The sequence below is a fragment of the Rhinatrema bivittatum genome, chromosome 1, assembly GCF_901001135.1.
Source record: "Rhinatrema bivittatum chromosome 1, aRhiBiv1.1, whole genome shotgun sequence".
NCBI lineage: Eukaryota > Metazoa > Chordata > Amphibia > Gymnophiona > Rhinatrematidae > Rhinatrema > Rhinatrema bivittatum.
The window spans coordinates 134,814,558-134,833,920 of NC_042615.1; the positions used below are offsets into that span (position 1 = coordinate 134,814,558).

Sequence of the window (19,363 nt, forward strand, 5' to 3'; positions counted from 1 at the left end):
CTTGGCCAGCACTGTCTCCTCATTCCAGTCTCATCCAGTGTCTCTCATGTGTCTTCGTCCATCCTTGCAGCAGTCAAAAAAGCAAATAAAATGTTAGGAATTATTAGGAAGGGAATGGTTAATAAAACGGAAAATGTCATAATGCCTCTATATCGCTCCATGGTGAGACCACACCTTGAATACTGTGTACAATTCTGGTCGCCGTATCTCAAAAAAGATATAGTTGCAATGGAGAAGGTACAGAGAAGGGCAACCAAAATGATAAAGGGGATGGAACAGCTCCCCTATGAGGAAAGGCTGAAGAGGTTAGGGCTGTTCAGCTTGGAGAAGAGACGGCTGAGGGGGGATATCGTAGAGGACTTTAAGATCATGAGAGGTCTTGAACGAGTAGATGTGACTCGGTTATTTACACTTTCGAATAATAGAAGGACTAGGGGGCATTCCATGAAGTTAGCAAGTAGCACATTTAAGACTAATCGGAGAAAATTCTTTTTCACTCAACGCACAATAAAGCTCTGGAATTTGTTGCCAGAGGATGTGGTTAGTGCAGTTAGTGTAGCTGGGTTCAAAAAAGGTTTGGATAAGTTCTTGGAAGAGAAGTCCATTAACTGCTATTAATCAAGTTTACTTAGGGAATAGCCACTGCTATTAATTGCATAAGTAGCATGGGATCTTCTAGGTGTTTGGGTAATTGCCAGGTTCTTGTGGCCTGGTTTTGGCCTTTGTTGGAAACAGGATGCTGGGCTTGATGGACCCTTGGTCTGACCCAGCAGGGCAATTTCTTATGTTCTTATGTTCTTACTATGTTTGCCTGCCTCCTGAACCTGATCTCTTGCATTGTACCCGGTCGCTGCTTGTCTGCCCACCTGCCCCAACCTTTGGCCTGTTCTAGTCTCTCCAGTCTGCTGTCTGTCCTGACCCTGGTGTGCCTTTTGAACTCTTGCTCATGCCCACCCCCCTAGGAACCCACCTAAGTTCCTGCCGGCCACCAGAACCCAAAGGCGCAATCTGCAGAGGAGGCGGCTGGTAGAGGTAAAGCCCATGCATCAGGACGCATTCGCCAGCTGGCGGCGAAGGCCTCTTAGGTTTGCCTACGAGGCTGCATCAACTACGCCACAGCAGCAAGGGCTCGCTCTCATGCCTCTCGTCACAATACTTCTACTGAGTCTCCTTTCTTGATTTTTATTGTTCTAGAATTTTCGTTTTATTGATATGTTTGTTTCTCATGGGCCATTTATACCTTTCAGGTATTAGTATGTCTTTCATCATCTCCTCCTCCTCTGTTTTGGTTTCTTCTTGGATAATTAGGGCTGCTGATGTTGGCATATTATAAAGTTTGCTGTAACATTTGTCTGAATAACAATACTCTTACAATGGTAACTGGTTTAAAAGCTTAACCAGTGTTTTCTTAGGATTTATTCTATCACGAAGGGTGTTTGCCTGATGTGCCAGAGAATGAACCGCTGAGGCTCCCACTGTGTTGGAAGCTGCAGTTTCAACTTTGTCTTAGACCTGGTCTTTAGGGGTGAGGGGAAGGACTTCAGCTGCTGATAGTAGGTGTCATGAATGCGCTAGTTCGAGTGCAGGCATGCCAAGTTCTGGAATGACGTGATCTGTGCCCTAAGCCAAAGGTCTGTTGTTATGGTGACTGGGATAGACAAGAGGGAGAGTGGAGTAAAGAAATAAAATGGGGCAGGAGGTGATTAAAGATTTAAAATTGGGTAAGGCCAGTGGATTAGATGGTTTTGGCATTTGGTTTTTATAAGGATCTTGAGGTAAAGTTGGTGCTGGTATAGGGTATTTTAAGGTGTGCTGGTGGCAAAACTCTTGCCGGAAACAATGTATGATGCCTTAATATGGAAAGAAAGGAAGGCTAGGAACAAATGTGCTTCTTACCATCCAGTATCACAGTTGGATACAGATCTAAAAATTGTCGTGAAAGCGTTGGCTAGAAGGCTAGATGGGGTGCTACATTGATACATAGAGCTCAGGTTGAGTTTTTCAAGTAGACACTCTAGTGATAACTTGTTACGCATAGAGATGATTCATGGGGGTAGGTGGCGGACATAAAGATGCAGTCCTGATCTACCTAGATGCGAAGAAGGCCTTTCATAGGGTGGACTAGAAATTTATGCATGCAGTGCTGGAAAAGATAGGGAATAACCTGAAGAGATGAATCAAGGCGAGGTATAGATGCCCAGGAGAGATGGTAAGGGTAAATGGGGCAGAATAGTGACCTTTTGAGTTGCAGAGACTTGAAGATAAGCAGCATAAAGGTAGGGAAAACAGAGTGACTTTATATGCTGACGATTGTGTTATATGTAACAGAGTTGAAATTGCCAGCTATTCTGAGAGCTCAAGGAATACAGGGCTATTTCAGAGTATAAGATTAAGGTTAGAAAGTCTGAGCTTCTTGTTTGGCATGAGATAGAATCTAGGGAATTAGAAAATGATAGATTGGATTAAATATGTGGAGACTATTATCCCCACAATTGGAGGACCTGTATCAGCTAAATTTATAGTGCTAGTATTCCCAAGTTTAAAGAGTATGCTAGGAGATGGTGGGGGGGGGGGGGGGGGGGGGGGGTGGTCTGTGTGTTTCTTGGTTGGAAGGATTAATGTGAGGAGGAATTGGTTGCCTCATATCTTGTTTATAAATGTTGCCTTTATCCCTCCTCTCCTCCTCCTTTGAAGACCCTGCATAAAATCATTGTTGGTTTTTGTGGAACAACAAATGTGCCAGAATAGGGTTAAAAATTCTACAGAGAGCTAGGGTAGAAGGAGGAGGTGGGTTTGCCACATTTTCAAGAGTCCTGTATGGCAGCCTTGTATAATTATTTAGCACAAGGGTGGAAGAGTCAAAAACAACGGTATCTGAATTCAAGAAGCATGGGATAAATACAGGGGGATCTCTAAGGAAGTGATGGGAATCATAAAGCTAAATGAATTGGACGGATGGGCAGACTAGGTGGGACACACAGTCGTTTTCTGCCATCACGTTTCTATTTAGTCAGCATTGGCTTGAGCTGGAAAACGTGGACAGAAAAGCAAAACAGCTGTGGTTGACTTGGGGGGGAGGGTTTTGAAAAGATTGTATTGGATCAGCTATTACCTAAGGAAATGTGGTTCTATATTACTTGGGGACATGAGCTGTTACTAGAATATTAGTATGTACAGAGTTATCCGGGAGAGTAGCGCACCTTAAAAAAAAAAAAAAAAAAAAAAAAAAAAAGTGGGTCTCCTGGTCCAATACCCCTCCTCCCCCCCCCCCCCCCTGTATCTATCAATCCTCTTCCCTCCGCTGACCAAAAAAGCTGCCTCAAAAAGAGCATTTAAAGTTTTATAAAAAAAAGATCACTGCCAGCCCAGGCCTCCCCTCCAATCCTGCTAAAAGGTCTTTACGTTACCCTTCTGTCCTAGGCAAACACCTCCCCACCCACCCGTCATCCCTTCGGAATCGTCCCGCTGGTACTGCTGTGCAAAGCAATCCCGGGCGCATCCAGCGTTACTTGGGTGATGAGGCTGGAAGCCTGCTTTGCACTAAACAGTATGCTCCCAGCGTTATTACCCCACTAACGCTGGACGTGGCCGGATCGCTTTGCACAGCGATCCCAGCAGGACAAGGAGGAGGGGGGGAGGGGGATGTTTGTGGGCTGGGAGGCAGAAGCAGCAATGTAAAGACTTTTTTTTTTTTTTTTTTTTAGCAGGGACGGATAGGGAGGCCTGGGCTGGCGGTGATCCTCTTATTTAACTTTAAATGCTCTTTTAAATTTGAGGCAGCCTTTTTGGTCAGCAGGGGAAGAGGGGCGGTAGAGGCATATGTAGCAGGGGTGGGCAACAGGTTAGGAGGCCCCTTGATCCTTTTCCTTTTTATGCGCGCTATTTATCCAGACATCTTTGAAGATATCAGGGTTAGTAGCTGGTTATTCGGCCACACGAGGCCAGGTAACTTTAGGTCTAATTGGTCATATTCAACCAGTGGCCGGTTATATCAGTCTTTATGCAATAGAATAACTTTAAACAAGCATATTCAGCGAGACATTTATATCGCTGAATATATGGATAACTTGTCTATTAAGCGACCTACTGAATATTGGCCTCTTAAGTTTAAAAAAGAAAAAAAGAGGAGCTTTAGTAGTCCTAGATGAAGATGCCTGGGTTTCAGAGTTCTGTCAATGGCAGTAAGCACAGCTGGGCCACATACTAGGGCTTGAAGCCCAAGAAGTGTGAAAAAGATTACCTAACCAAACGGGGGTTAAGAAACCCCACCAGGACCGCTCGCTTCCAAGCTTGACTGTTCCGTGTTGCAAATGAGAAGGTACGTGGGGTAGCTGTATTAGCTTCTACTGTACATTATAAAATAGTTTGAAAGCTGACAGCTTGTCACTTTTTTTGGTCTCTTGTTTCTGTGTTGTACTGCAGTGTTGGAACATGTTTGTCCTTGTGAAGACAGATGAGTTCTTTTCCCACTGCTTTTATACCTTTAAAGTACATTGCATGAAGAAAAATATTGATCCATCCAGGATTAAATGCTGAGATTGATTTATGATATGTCCTTGACGACCAGGGATGTGGGGCTTTTAGAAGGGCTGTTTATAGCCAGTTGTTTCTTTTCCTTGACGCTCGGTGCTGTGCTATTCCACCTGAGAGAAGGCATGCACTCAGGAACGTTTAGTGCAGCCTGTGACAAGAGAACAAGCCATGCAATAAATCATTTAGATATGCAGATACAGACAGTCCCTGCCCAAGAGGTGAAAAAAAAAAAAGATGGTCTGTCTATTGGTTTTAGTAAATTGGGTGTAATATTGCTTAGACAGCAGAAATCTGAAATGATCCATAAGAAATGCTGTACTGAGTCAGACCAGTGATCTTCGAACCCCAGCAACCTCTCTCCTATAGTGATCAACCCAAGTCATCTGGAAATACTTGGCAGATCCTAATATGAAAGTCTGTTTCATGTTGCTCTCACCAAGCAGTAAGAGATGGAGTAGCAAAGTCTATCTGGCTAATAATTATTTATGGCCCTGCCCTCCCAAAACTTATCCAAACTTTTTTTTTTATTTTAAATCTCAATGATACTACTGCCTTAAACACATTTTTGGCATCAAGCTCCATAGCTTAATTATGCGTTTACTACAAATAATACTTTCTTAAATTTATTTTAAATCTACAGTTAGTTTTAGTGTGTCTCCTAGTCCTGGTACCATTTGATAGTGTAAATTACTGTTCCCTATTAACCTGTTCACACCACACACAATTCTAGAAACTTCTGTCATATCCCCTGTAAGTCTCTTATCTGAGCTGATGATACCAAACCTTTTGAGCCTTTCTTGATAAAGGAGCCAATCATTCCCCGTAAACAATGTTTTATTTTGGGCTTTTTTTGCCCTTGTCTATTTTTTCTAGTTCTGCTTTTAGCAACCAGTGCTCAAGGTGTGGCTGCACCATGGTTCAGTGCAGAGGCATATTCCCAGCTTTTTCTATTCCTTTCCTAATACTCTGCTTTTTTGGCTGTTGCAGTACACTAAGCTCACACTTTCAACATATTGTGCATAGTGACTCTGAGGTTATTTTCCTGGGTGGTAACAACTAATCTGAAACCTAGGATTGTTTTTCCCTATGAGCATCACTTAGCACTTGTCCACATTAAATTTCATTAGCCGTCTAAATGCCCAGTTCCCCAGTCTTGCAATGTTCTTTTGTGATTCTTCACAATCTGCTCATGTTTCAACTACCTTGAATAATAGCATCATCTGCTTATTGCACCTTTGTTGTAGATGATTTATGGATGTTATACACTGGTCCCAGTACAGATCCCTGGAGCACTCCACTATTTACTTATCTTCACTGGAAAAACTGCTCATTTTGAGCTACTGTTTCTAGTCTTTTAAACAGTTAACAATCTATAATAGGATATTGCTTCCTATCCCATGACTGTAATTTCCTGAGGAGTCTCTCATGTGGAAAATCCAGGTATATTATATAGACCAGCTCACCTTTTATCCACATCTTTCATTTACTTCTTCAAAGAATTCCAGTAGACTGCTACAGCATGACGTCCCTTTACTAAAACCGTGATGACATTTTCTCGTTAAGCCATGCCTAGCCATATGCCTAGTAATTCTGTTAATTGTAGTTTCTACCATTTTGTCTGTTGCTGATGTCAAATGCTTATAGGTGTGTAGTTTTCTGGATCGCCCCTGGAGCCCTATTTAAAAATCGATGGTGTATTAACTACCATCCAGCGTACAGGTGCAGATTCTAATAATATTAATAACAGGAGCAGATCTGAACGTTCATGTTTGAATTATTTTAGAACTTTGGGGTGAATGCCATCATGTCCTGGTGATTTGTTGCGATTTAGCCTGTCAATTTGCTCTAATATACCCACCCTCCAGTTTAATAATGATATGCTTCGGTTCTGACGTCACCTTTTTAAAAAAAATTTCCAGTATGGATATTTCCCCAATATCTTTTTCAGTAAAGACCAATGCAAAGAATTCATTTTGTTTTTCTACTGTGGCTTTGTTGTCTTTGAACACTAGGGATGTACATAGAAAAACATTTCAATTTTTCATTTCAGGGTTTTTTTTAAATTCAGATTTCATTTGTTTATTTTTGTTAACTTCATATGCTCTACAGCTATAAAAACAAAATGGCACCATCTCTTCTAGCAGGAGCCAGCAAGGCAGGAGACCCCCACATAAGAGATGTGTGATTGGGTGGGTGGGGGAATTAGGGAAGGCTATGGAGATATGACTTCTCATCTTTGACTTTCAAACAAAAGTCAATGGAAAAACAGATGGTAGGAATATTTTGTTTTTAAACAAAATGAATTGTGATTTTTTTTTCATGGTTTTTCATTTAAAAATAAATGCATACCCCTACTGAAGTACTCATTTTACCTCCTGGTCATCTAGTTGTCCAACCAATTCTCTCATACTACTTACTTTTGATATAAAGTTGATTAGTTACTTTGCTAGTACCTATACCTTTTCTATTCTCCTCATTTAGACTTGCTTTCCATGTTTTTAAAGGATCCCATTTAGACATTAATAGCTTATTTCACAGCACCATTTAACCATGCTGTCATTTAGTCTTCCTCCAATCTTTTTTTGAATACACTTTATCTGGGCTTCCAAGATGGTATTTTTAAATAATCTCCACTCCTCATGCAGATTCCCTTGCACGTGTCTCTCTTTTTTTTTTAATTTTCTTCATGACCAATTGTCTCATTTTATCAAAGTATCCCTTAGTTTTATTAAATATTCTCCCTTCAGTAATTATGTTACCCATTGCGCCAGCTCCTGATGTCCACTGAGAACTAAGTTTGAAGTAGTTTCCCTTCTTGCTGGTTCCAGGACTACCTGTTCCATAAAGCAATCATTTATGGCATCTAAAATTGTGACTTCTCTTGCATGCCCTGATGAGATTTTCCCAGTCATTACTGGTGTAATTGAAAACCCCATTATTATGTTTCCTAAAGTAAGCTGTCTTATCTGTTAGCATTTCACAGTGAGTTTCATCATCCTGGTCAGGTACATAATAGTACACTCCTGCAGTATTATTCTTCACTGTCTCACATGGAATTTCTATCTATAAGAACATAAGATTTGGCCTACTGGATCAGACCAAAGGTCTATCAAGCCCAGTATCCTGTTTCCAGCAGTGGCCAATCCAGGTCACAAGTACCTGGCAGAATCTCAAAGGGTAGGTAGATTCCATGTTGCTTATCCCAGGGATAAGGAGTAGAATTCTTCAACTCCATCTTAATAATGGTTTATAGACTTTTCCTCCAGGAATTGTACAAATCTTTTTTTAAACTCAGCTACACTAACAGCTTTCACCATATCCTCTGGCAACGAATTCCAGAGCTTAATTATGCATTGAGTAAATAAAATTATTTTCTCTTATTAGTTTTAAATATACAACTTGGTAACTTCATTGTGTGTCCCCTAGTCTTTACGGTTTTTCAAAGAGTAAACAACCAAGTCACATTTACTCATTTAAAGAACTCTTTCATATATCCCCCTCCTCTGTTTCTTCTCCAAGCTGAAGAGTCCTGATCTCTTTAGCCTTTCCTCATAGGGGAATCATTCCATCCGCTCTATCATCTGATCACCCTTCTCTGTACCTTTTCTAATTCTGCTATATCTTTATTGAGATGTGGTAACCAAAGATGATGATGTTGCACTATGGCATGATACAGAAGCATTATGATATTCTTTTATTCTCCATTCCTATAGAGATTTCAGAATTCAATGTGTTTCCTGTTTAACTTTTATCCTACTTGACACTATGGCATCCTTAACATATAGTGCCACCCCCACCTCCCAGTTTGATCTGGCTTGTCATGTTGATATATTTTGTACTCTGGTATCAGTGTCCCATAGATTTTCCTCTTTTTCACCAGGTCTATGAGATGCCTATTGCCCTTCTACCTTGGGCCAACAGCACTTTTTATTTCCTTCTTCCTACATTCTATCGTTCTTCTAGAGTCCTCTTTCTGATGTTTACCCTCCCCAATGTTATTCTCCACTGGAAGCCATTGCAAGCACGAACTCCATTGTCTACTTTTTCCTTCTCCCCAGCCATTCTGTCTTCTGCCCTGTCTAATGCTTTTCAGCTACATAATATTTTAACTCTCGTCCAGCCTTCATCTGTCTTCCTGAGAGCAACATCTTTTAGTCATTGTTATTGTATCTGCTTCTCTTGTTCTTTTCAATCCTGGCCCTCCAAGGGAACTGTAACATCAGCAACCCTCCAACCTTATTCTTATCCACCTTCTTCCTGCCTCTTCTCTCCCTTTAGAATGCCCACTCTTTACCTGTTTTTTATGCACACTAAGCATTTTCTTTACACACATTGGGGCCAATGCAATAAACAACACAGTTAAACAGGCGCTCATGAGTGTCTTTTTTTTTTTTTTTTAATACACACAGCCACATTTCCTGGATGCGCGAAGGTATATTTTAATGAGCTGCCACATTAAAAGGGACACTCTAAGGATAAATTGTGCGTCCCTATCGCGGCCATGGCATCGGGCGCCCAGGAGACGTGGCTGTACGTGGATTAGGAAAACAGATGCTCAATTTACGAGCGTCCGTCTTCCACGGGTTAGGAAAATGGACGCTCATGGTTTAGTGTCCGTTTTCTTAACCTGGCCACACCAAGACTTTCTTTTTTCATGATGCAACTTTCTGTGGTTCCTTCTCCTCAGTACTGCGACAATATTAAGTCTGAGGAACCACAGAAAAGCAGTATTTTTTTTGCTTTTTTGTTGAGGCTTGGGTTGCGTCAAGACTTAATGCCAGCTCCGGAGCTGGCGTTAATTTTTGTGTGTTAAAACGTGCGCATGGAGAATTTTTGCATTGGGTAGTAGCTAATAATCTCGTCTACATGGCATTTACATGTGATGAGCAATACTAGCTATTTGCTGGTTTGGACACAATCCCATTATTGCATCAGGAGTTATTCTAACACGTCTAAAATGTGCATCTAACTGCGCATCAAGCTGTGCACTAGGCTGAGCGCACTATATTGCAGCTGCCCGATTGTCTGGTTTGTATGCACTTTATAACTCCTGATGCATTGGCATACTGCATCGGGATTTTAAAACATTTTTAGCATGTGCTTTAAACTGCACTGAATTTCAGCATGCCATTTTAATGCTCAGCTAATTACAGCAGCACAAATATTTTTTCGATTTGTGTGGGTGTTTTTTTCAATTGTAAGTTTATTTTAGCTTTAGTTATTAAAGCTCCAGGGAATATGGAGTCTTTAAAAGCCCGCAGATAGGCTCCACAGTTATCTATTTCAGCAGTGCATGCTGTTCTTCCTGAAGACTGGCTATCAGAAGATCTTAGCAAACTCCATTCTTATCAGCCAGGCTCAAAATATTCTCCTTTGCCAGGTCAGACTGGTTAAGCCGGATAGAGAAGACCAGTCACAGGACACAGGATGGTAGGAGATAGACATGGAGGCTCCGCTTCCCACTGCCCCATACCAGTAAGATAGGCTATCTCTATATTTGAGACAAAAATTTGCATGTGCATGCTTGACTCTGGTAGGCCAAGAATTGAAGAGTCTTGGCTGATCTATGGTATTAGAATTTGGGGCTGTAAAGCAGAAGGGATGAGAAGGTCATTTAAGGCAAGGAAACGAAGAGGCATGGCTGGCAGCAGAAATTGCTCTTTACTACCCAGTTTGCTCTGGATATTCCTTGTCTATTTAAAGTTCTGCTTTCAGGAAAGAACCAAGGTTGTTTCCTATTGTGGATCAGTTATTCCCTGTTATACATAGGGGTATGTTTACCTCCTGGTTCATGGTACTGGGAACGTATACAAAGTAGGCCATGTTGTGAGATAGTGATTAACAGATTGGCCTTTTCTTCTTTTCTTTTTTTTTTCCTCACATCTTGCCGTCTCCCAAACTATGAAATGCTAAAAACCATCAAAACCACTGGTTGTTTATAAAATGCATCAGAGTGAATTGTATATTATAAACTGGATAATAAAACTAACACACAGAGCTTGCATGTCCCTGCCCCATGTGGCCCTGCAGTCAATTCCATTTGGGATTGTGTAGAGCTAAATAACAGGGCATAGTTTTACAGCTCTGAAGATCCAGATAAAACTGTAGTATCAAGGATGAAGCATTCTCTGGAATGCTGTGTGTGCAGCCATCTACACTCAGAGCTTACCACGTGGAAAGGTGTTTTTTTTTTTTCTAAGCAGTTGCTACTCTGCTCCCCAGGACTTGCATAATGAGCACACCAATGTCTCCCCCCACAGGCTTGCAGTGTGAAACAATTTCTTTCCCCTTTTTGGGTGGATCCTTCAGAGTGAAGTGGTGCGCTTAAGTGATGAACACAAGTCTCTCTCTCTTCCCGCTCTGGTTTACTGGGTGACCCACTTGGAAATTAGAGCTAAAACACACTGACTTGAAAAAGGTGTGTGGGGGGGGGCATGAAATAGCCAAGAAAATATTTGTTAATGGATTAGCTGTGCCAGGATCTGGCTGTGCAAAGTATGGACAACAGAATGCATTTCTCACATTGATGGGATTTGAGTTTGTCTGGTGGAAAATAAAGCAGTGGGATATTGGCCATCACGCTTTGCATTTCAAAGGACAAGCAGTCTTCCTATCTTTAATCCCATAATCAAGAACAATTTGCTGTTAGTGGTTTGAAATGCATAGGTTAATACTTGGAGGTGTATGGGAAATCTCTTATGGTAATTCACTGATCTACAGCTAGTAAGTGGATTTTGACTTGCATGACCAAGCAGCTGATTGTGGAACAGAGCAGATGTAATTAGAATCCAAATTGATACTTCCCTGTCCTTTTTTTCTTTGTCCCTTTCAGCAATGTGTTAATTAAGCATTAGTGAGGCTCCTTGTATTGTTACATGCAAATTAGTGTGATTACCTCAGTTAAACAGTATCTATGAGGACCACTGGCAATATATTTGTATTTTTCTTCCACAGGCGTCTAAACACTTTGAACAAGTGTGCAGTAATGAAGCTGGAAATCAGTCCTCACAGGAAAAGGGTAAGTGTGACCAGCCCTCTCTGATGTGCCTCTTTTTTTTCTTTAAAATTGTTCTAACTGAATATGTCATGTAAAATGGAAAACTGGAGCTCCTTGATAGGAATCTTAGCAATGGTGATGGCAGAATGTGTGAAAGGGAAGGGAGTTACATGGCAGACTTGTCCTGCAGAGACCTGCCTCACTGTAAAAGTGAGCCATGTAGAACCGATGTATAGAATATGCCCCAGCGGAGCAGTTGTCAGTGCGTTGAAATGGTGGTAGATGCGTCAAACACATTTTGTCCATCCGCTTACTAATAGGGCCTTGTGGTACAAAGATTTGTTCTTGAAAACCTGTTTAATAAGAAGACTTACCCCCAGCAGTGGGGTGAGGGGAGGGAATACATAGAAAACTTGACCTCCAGCCAACATTTTTAGGAGCCAGGGCAAAATCTTTTTATTTTTTTTTTTAACTTTTTTTTGTGTTCTTGCTCTGTTGTGGGGAATTTTTTGTAGCTTTTTTTTTTTTCTTTTTTTTTTTGCTATTGTTTTTCTGTGTTTGAAGGGTGTTTTTCATCTTTCTCTGCACCTCATCTCCAGCTACCTCCTATTGTTACGTAGGCAGCTCCCTTCATGGGGCCGGGGCTGCAACAACAGGCACCACGCAACCTGCTGCCGAAGGAATTTTGCAGTTTGCTTCTGGGGAGTTTTCTGTCCAAATTGGTGGATGAGCCTTTGATGTCAGAGCACACCCTTAGGTTCGAGGCCCCCCCCCCCTCCCCCTCAGTCTCCTGCTACAGATCAGGGGTAGATTCTGTGACACGTGTATAAATTGGCATCCTCTACTTTCAGAGGATAACTTTATAACAGCCCACGTTTAGAAAGCACACACAGGCTTCAGTCCGAATTTTCAAAGCAGACTTGAGCATGGCCTGTGCTGACACGTTTCTGCTCGCATGGGAGCAGGTGCGGAGGCACGCTTGTGTGCATGGAAATGCTTGCCCCACGCCGGCTCTTCCCTTTCAAGTAGGCGTGAAACGACTGCCGCATTTACTTTTCTCGCACATAATCCTTGGCAATTTTCAAAAAGACCGTTCACATGCATGTAACTGCTTTTTATGCATGTATTCTTCTTAAAATCAGGGCTTTGATATACAAAAAATGGTCAAAATTCTTAGATCTTTCAAATTTGAAATTGTCTTTTCAAACATTTTCCAGCCTTATTGGTTTGTTCCTGTTTCGTTTTTCTTAATTTGTACTTCCCCTCTTTTCTGTGTTTTTTGCACTTTTATCCTTACTTCATCTCCCTTTTTAGATTCTTATCCATTTCTCTGGATTTTTCTTTCTTCCCTCCTTTGCTGCTTTCATCCCTCTTCTGGTCTTCCTCCCACTCCCCTACCCCAACCTCGGTAGACTCTTCCAGTATGTCAGTTTCCTTCAAATAATTTCCAGTCCCCTCCTGTTTCGCACCTTGCAATCTCCAGCTTTTTTCATAGCTTCTCCCTACCATACAGGCCGATTCAGTAAAGTCCGCGGGAGAGCGGACAAATGCCCGCACAGGCCACTCGCTTGTGCGCGCAATTCTCTATTTAAATGAGGCCCGGCGGTAGAAACGGGCAAAAGGTGCTAGGGACATTAGCGCATCCCTAGCACCTCCTTTTAGCCCGGAGCGGCGGCTGTCAGCGGGTTTGACGGCCGACGCTCAATTTTGCCGGCATCTGTTCTCAAGCCCGCTGACAGCCACGGGCTCGGAAACCGGATGCCGGCAAAATTGAGCATCCAGTTTTCGACCCGACAACCACCGGCCCATTTAAAAATTTTTTTTTTTACCCTCCGGGACATCTGACCTAATATCGCCATGATATTAAGTCTGAGGGTGCACAGAAAAGCAGTTTTTACTGCTTTTCTGTGCATTTTCCTGGTGCTGGCAGAAACTAGCGCCTACCTTGGCTTGGCTGCACATTTTTACTTTCTGTATCGCGCGGGAATACCTAATAGGGCAATCAACATGCAACATGCATTTGCACAACTAACCCAGTTACTCTCTGCTTGCTAATCCATGACTATTTCAGGGCATCTGGAAATCAAAAGTTCAAAGGTATGGATAACTGGGAATTTTTAAAAAATCTTATTTTAATTGTTGGGTGTTATTTGATGTCTGTTTTGAAATATTTTATTGATGTTTGGAAGATTTTTATATGAATTTTTAATTATTGAATGTTCTAGTAATTGTTTTGAGTTATTTTTTTATTGGCGTGGTTTCACAAATTTTGCTTTGAGGAATGGTAATATTTCTATTTTTTACATTGTTGCAGTGCATACAGAATTTGGCTTGTTGAAGTTTCTAGTTCAGTTTTTAGGTCTACATTTCTATTTATACTGTATGGTCTCTTCTTTGTTTGAGGATCTGACTATGTTTGCATGTGTGACTGAAGTGAGTTATTCCATTAGTGTGTAGTTTTCTATGTAGGGATCTATAGTAGCTTGGCTTGTTCTGTTTTCCTAATAGGGGCTGTATTACTATCTTAGGCCTGGTGTAATATTTGTAGCTTTAACTTTCATAGGTAGGGTTGTTGCTGTTTGAGTGCTGGCAGTTAGTGCTATTTTTATATAGCATTTTCTTTTTCTCATGGCTCTGAGGGTCATGCCCATGCCTAAGATGCATTACAGTAGGCCTAATACCAGATAGATTCTAAGCATCTTGCTTTTTTGGAAGGTTTTCTGGTTGGCACCTCAACAGTGCATGTAATTATAATATGCATATTGTAAGCGATATTATTGCATCAGAAGATTGCTTTGAATGTTCTTTTTCATGTAAAATCTGTATTATAAATGCATAATTTTTTAATTGTGTGTGAAGAGGGTGGGAGTGCAAGGCTATAAACTTTTCCTAGGGCTTCCATGGACATTGGTGTACAAACATTTAACAGAATCTCCCAACTTGTGGTGTCCATGTCTTGTGTAAAGGGGGAGGGCACAGATTTTCACTTGGCCATAGGCGCCAAATTGCCTGCATACAGCTCTGGCTGAAGAAATGAAAGAGAAGCCCCAGTCAGTATGGGAGTAATCGAAATTGCCCATTATTTCTGTGCTGCCAAATTTTGTTAACTCCTCTAATTTCTGATAGCATTTCATTGTCTGTCTGTCTGTCCATTTTGGCCAAGTGGACAGTAGTATAACCCCCACCATTTATACTCTTGCCCCATCACACATGGAATCTCCACCCATAGAGATTCCACTGTGCATTTAGTCTCCTGCAGGACCTTTATCTTGTTATACTCTTGTGCCCCACTTCCACCCACCCCACCAAGTTGATCCACACTATCACTGAGATTATAATTTGTACCCTCGTACAGCACTGTCCCATTGGTTATCCGCCTTCCACCAGGTCTCTGAAATGCCAATTGTCGTCTACTTCATTCATACATACATACATACATTTCAAGGTACATTTTTATTTGTATTAACAATCTGCTTATCAGTTGAACAGGGCAATTTGAAATCTTACCTCAGGTGGTTCTTTACTTATAGACATATGGACTGCTTTTGCTTCTATTGGAAACCTCTCTGTTGGGATAGGTAGGTATCCTTTGAAGATACCTACCTCTGAACCACGCACTGCTGAGGCGGTCAGCTTTCCACTATGTTCTGGTTACAAGCTGCTCTGTCGTCTTTTTGAAGGAGCAGCCTGGTTCCACCCCGATTAAGTTGCAACTTATCCTTTCAGAATAGGCTCCCTCTTCCCAGCTCCATCATCTCATCCTCGCAACTTCGGAGCTCTGCCTGCCTCTTATGGTCTGCATGTGGAACAGGGAGCATTTCAGGGGATGCTACCCTGGAGATTCTGTATTTCTCTACCTAAGAGCCTAAATTTGGCTTCCAAAACCTGCCCACCTTCCTATGTCACTGGTGCCCACATGTACCACGGCAGCCAGCTTCTCATCAGCACTGTCTAAAATCCTGTCTGTCATGTGTGAGGTCTGCCACCTTTGCACCAGGCAAGCAAGTTACCAAGTGAACCTCATCCACCAGCCAACCAGCTATTTACATTCCTAACAATCAAATTGCCAACTATGCTTGCCATCCTAACCCTTCTGTCCTGGGCACTAGCCCTTGGAGACTTATCCTTGGTGTGAGAGGATAATGCATCACCTGGAGAGCAGCTCATTTCCTTCTCCACCAGGGTGATGCTTTCTGATTCTAGGCAATCTTGCTCCTCCAAAGCAGTGCAGGGGCTACCAGACTGGAGTTGGGTCTTGACTACTATGTCCCTGAAGGTCTGCTCTATATACCTCTGTCTGCCTCAGCTCCTCCAGTTCTGCCACTCTAGCCTCCAGAGATCAGATTTGTTCTCTGAAAGCTTTGGAGCTCTTTGCACTGGGTGCACACATGCAACCTCTTACCAACTGGTAGATAATCCTACATATGACTCTCAATGGAAAAGACTGGAAGGCTTCCATCTTGCTGAATTGCTATCAGTCTTCATATTGTTGAGTTCTTAGTTAACTTACCCCTAGATTCTAGAGATGTGCATTCATCTGGGATGAATTAGACAATTTCAACTAAATTATCTAATTCTTCCTGTTTCGGCACCCCCGAAAAACAAAGCAAATCTTTTCGGGGTTAGTGCACTCTAACATTGAAATGTTAGTGCGCACTACGCACATCTCTACTAGATTCATCAAAATGCTATAATTTTTTGGTAGTGGTTTAGGTTTTTTGGGGCCAGTTTGACATGCAGAGTGAGACATACAAACAGCACAGTAGACCTCAGTGAAGATTTTACATCGTTTGGAGTGAGGAAGTTCTCAAGCTAGGATGAGAGAACATTGTAGAAATCTCAACTTTGTGAGACTTTCCTAGTTTCTAATTAAAGTCTCCATATTACCCAGCAAACAATACTAACAGATTCTCTTCAGCCACCAGCAAAATCTTCTCCTTCTCTCAGTACTCCCTCAGAATTGAGGGTGTCTCTGGCCTAGTGACTGTCTTTGTGCTCCTGAACCAGCACCTGTAGTTCCAATGCAGCTGAACTTCTATCACTGCGTGTGTTGGCCGCCTGTCCTTTTATCTTGCCTCTACCACAGCCAACTCTCTTCCAGCTTGTGGGGCTTGGCACAGCCTGAACATCATGGCTTGACTGCACTCCTGCCACAAGTGCTGTTCTGTTTCTCCAGGGGGGCCCCTATGCTGATCCTGGCACTTGTGCCGGCCACCACCAGGGCCTTTACTGCCACCACTGTGGCTAAAATCAAAAACTACAAACTAGGCAACACTGCAGAAACCAGGATTCTTAAAGGGGCAACCCAGTAATCCATGTGCCGCAATCCTACAGAGCCAGTCACCATGTGCACGCACTCGTCACACAGGGTTTGCTGTTCTGGCAGTTATTGTGCAAGACTGTTACTCTATTTCCTGACTCTCCCTTTCAATATGGAGTTCAAAATGATGGGAGGTAACTGACTTAGGTTAAAGCATCCCCCAGCATTGTCCATAACTCAGGTCTAATCAGTAAAGAGGTGATTTGTACTTTGCTTCTTTTAAACGCTGTCCTCCTAATGTTAAATTGCTTGGGGCTGGTCAGAGGATGAAATGTAAGAGTTTATAGTATGGCATTTGTTGGTTGTATTGGGGGGAGGGGGAAGGGGGAAGGGGGGGGACAGCAAGAGAGCCTGAGGGCACTGTTGTATGTAGACACAGGAGCTGCTGTCGCAGTCTCATTAGTCACAGTTACAAGACCTTTTAAGCTTTGAGGATGGGTAAGAGAGAGGGGCCTAATACAGTTCAGCTTGTCTAGGAAGCATGCTATAATTGACAGAGCACAAGCACATGGCCTTTTTCAGCAGAAAGTCTCCTAGAGATGCTTTCTCGTCCTCTGTTTTTAAAATCAGGTGCATTTTTTTCTTTAAAGATTTCTTCCCCCTTTAATGGTGGACTGATTTTGTACTGGTTTCTCTCTTTCCTTTTCCTCTTAAATGTTTAGGATTGTAAAATATTGTTTTTACTTTCTTGCCAAACTATTTTTAGAAAACCTTTTGTATACCAGGCATTTCCACTGACCTCAAAGGATCACCACCATGACTAATTTGTAATGTGCAGAATAGTTAAATCTCAAGCGGATTGTGATGAATTGCAGAAGGACCTTGCGAGAACAGAAGGTTGGGCTTCCAAATGGCAGATGAAATTTAACGTGGAGAAGTGCAAAGTGATGCATATAGGGAAAATAACCCATGCTGTGGTTACACAATGTTAAGTTCTGTCTTAGGAGTTACCACCACCCAGGAGAGAGATCAAGATGTTATAGTGGATAACACATTGAAATCATCGGTTCAGTGTGCTGTGGCAATAAAAAAAAAAAAAAAATAAAAAATAGAATTTTAGGAAGGGAATAGCAAATAAAACAGAGGATGTCATAATGCCTCTTTATCGCTCCATGGTGAGACCACACCTTGAATACTGTGTGCAGTTCTGGTCACCGCTTCTCAGAAAGGATATAGCTGCACTGGAGAAAGTGCAGAGAACGAGCAACCAAAATAAGGGGGCATGGAACGGCTGCCCTGTGAGGAAAGGCTAAAGAAGTTAGGGCTGTACAGTTTGGATAAGAGACGACTAAGGGGGGATATGACAGAAATCTACAAAATCATGAAAGGACTTGAACAAGTTAATGTAAATTATTTACTGTCTCAGATAAGAGAAGGACCAGGGTGCACTCCTGAAGTTAGCAAGTAGCTCATTTAAAACAAATCGTAGAAAATTCTTTTGCACTCAGTGCATAGTTAAGCTCTGGAATTCATTGATAGAGGATGTGATTACAGCAGTTAGTGTAACTGGGCTTAAAATAGGTTTGGATAAGCTCCTAGAGTAAAAAAATCCATAAACTGCTATGATGGGAATTAATAAGCAATAGTAGCTTGTGATTTATCTAATGTTTGGGTACTTGCCACGTACTTGTGACTTGGATTGGCCACTGTTGGAAACAGGATACTGGGCTTGATAGACCCTTGGTCTGACCCAGTATGGCATTTCTTATGTTCTTATGGATACTGGGCATTTTATAGAAAAATGCTGCAAGATATGGATCCCCCTTTGTTTCCCTTTCTTGTTTTCAAGACTGTCTTATTTCACGTTTATGTGCTATCTTGGCTCTAGTTTTAAAAACATTTCCCATAAAATGCAGCACTGGGTATTTCAGAACAGGGTTTTGCAAATGCACTGACCCAAATGCCTGGGTCGAGTGTATTTTCTTGATTGGCAGGCCTGGGAATGGGTGTTGATGGCAGAAGCATCTTCAACCCATTTTGGGGCTCCAGGAAGCATACTTTTTCTGATTGGGTCCCAGATTGGGGGAAGAGGGAAGGTAAGTGCAGCACAGGAGCCTAGGATGATAATTTAGACTGCTTGGGGGGGGGGGGGGGAGCATGTAGATGGGAAGGTAGAAGAGGAGGGAGAGATGGCTGGAGGAGGAGAGAGGCCTATTTCTACCCCACATCCTCTTTACCCCAGTGTGGGGTAGAGAGGATGTGTTCACCAGGGAGGAAATGTATACTATATACTCCCGCTGCTGCCCATCCCTGTCCCCCCTCCCCCCCCCCTTTGAATTGGGGAGGCAGGAGTACATGGTGTGTGTGTTCCACTTTTGTCCCCGGTGAGTGGGTCTGGGAGGGATTTTAGAATCCGTGGGCATGTACAGCAGGAATGACTTTTGCTCTGAGGAAGGGAGCATTCAGATAGTAAAAAAAAAAATGGCAGGGTAGATAATTTTTCAGAAAGGATGAAAGATGTTATAGCCAGTGTTGGGAAAAGTTATTTATTTTAAATAATTAGTTTGCTAGTT

The 19,363-nt window shown here is 42.1% G+C and overlaps 1 protein-coding gene across 4 annotated transcripts in view; it reads left to right on the forward strand.

Annotated features, from left to right (window-relative positions):
* DLC1 (DLC1 Rho GTPase activating protein) overlaps positions 1-19,363 on the forward strand; it is a 789,115-nt gene that overhangs the window by 740,422 nt on the left and 29,330 nt on the right. For all 4 annotated transcript variants that reach the window (XM_029587197.1, XM_029587192.1, XM_029587194.1 and 1 more), the window contains one exon: positions 11,488-11,551. In XM_029587197.1, coding sequence (XP_029443057.1) covers positions 11,488-11,551 — 64 coding nt within the window. The remainder of the gene's footprint in view (positions 1-11,487; positions 11,552-19,363) is intronic.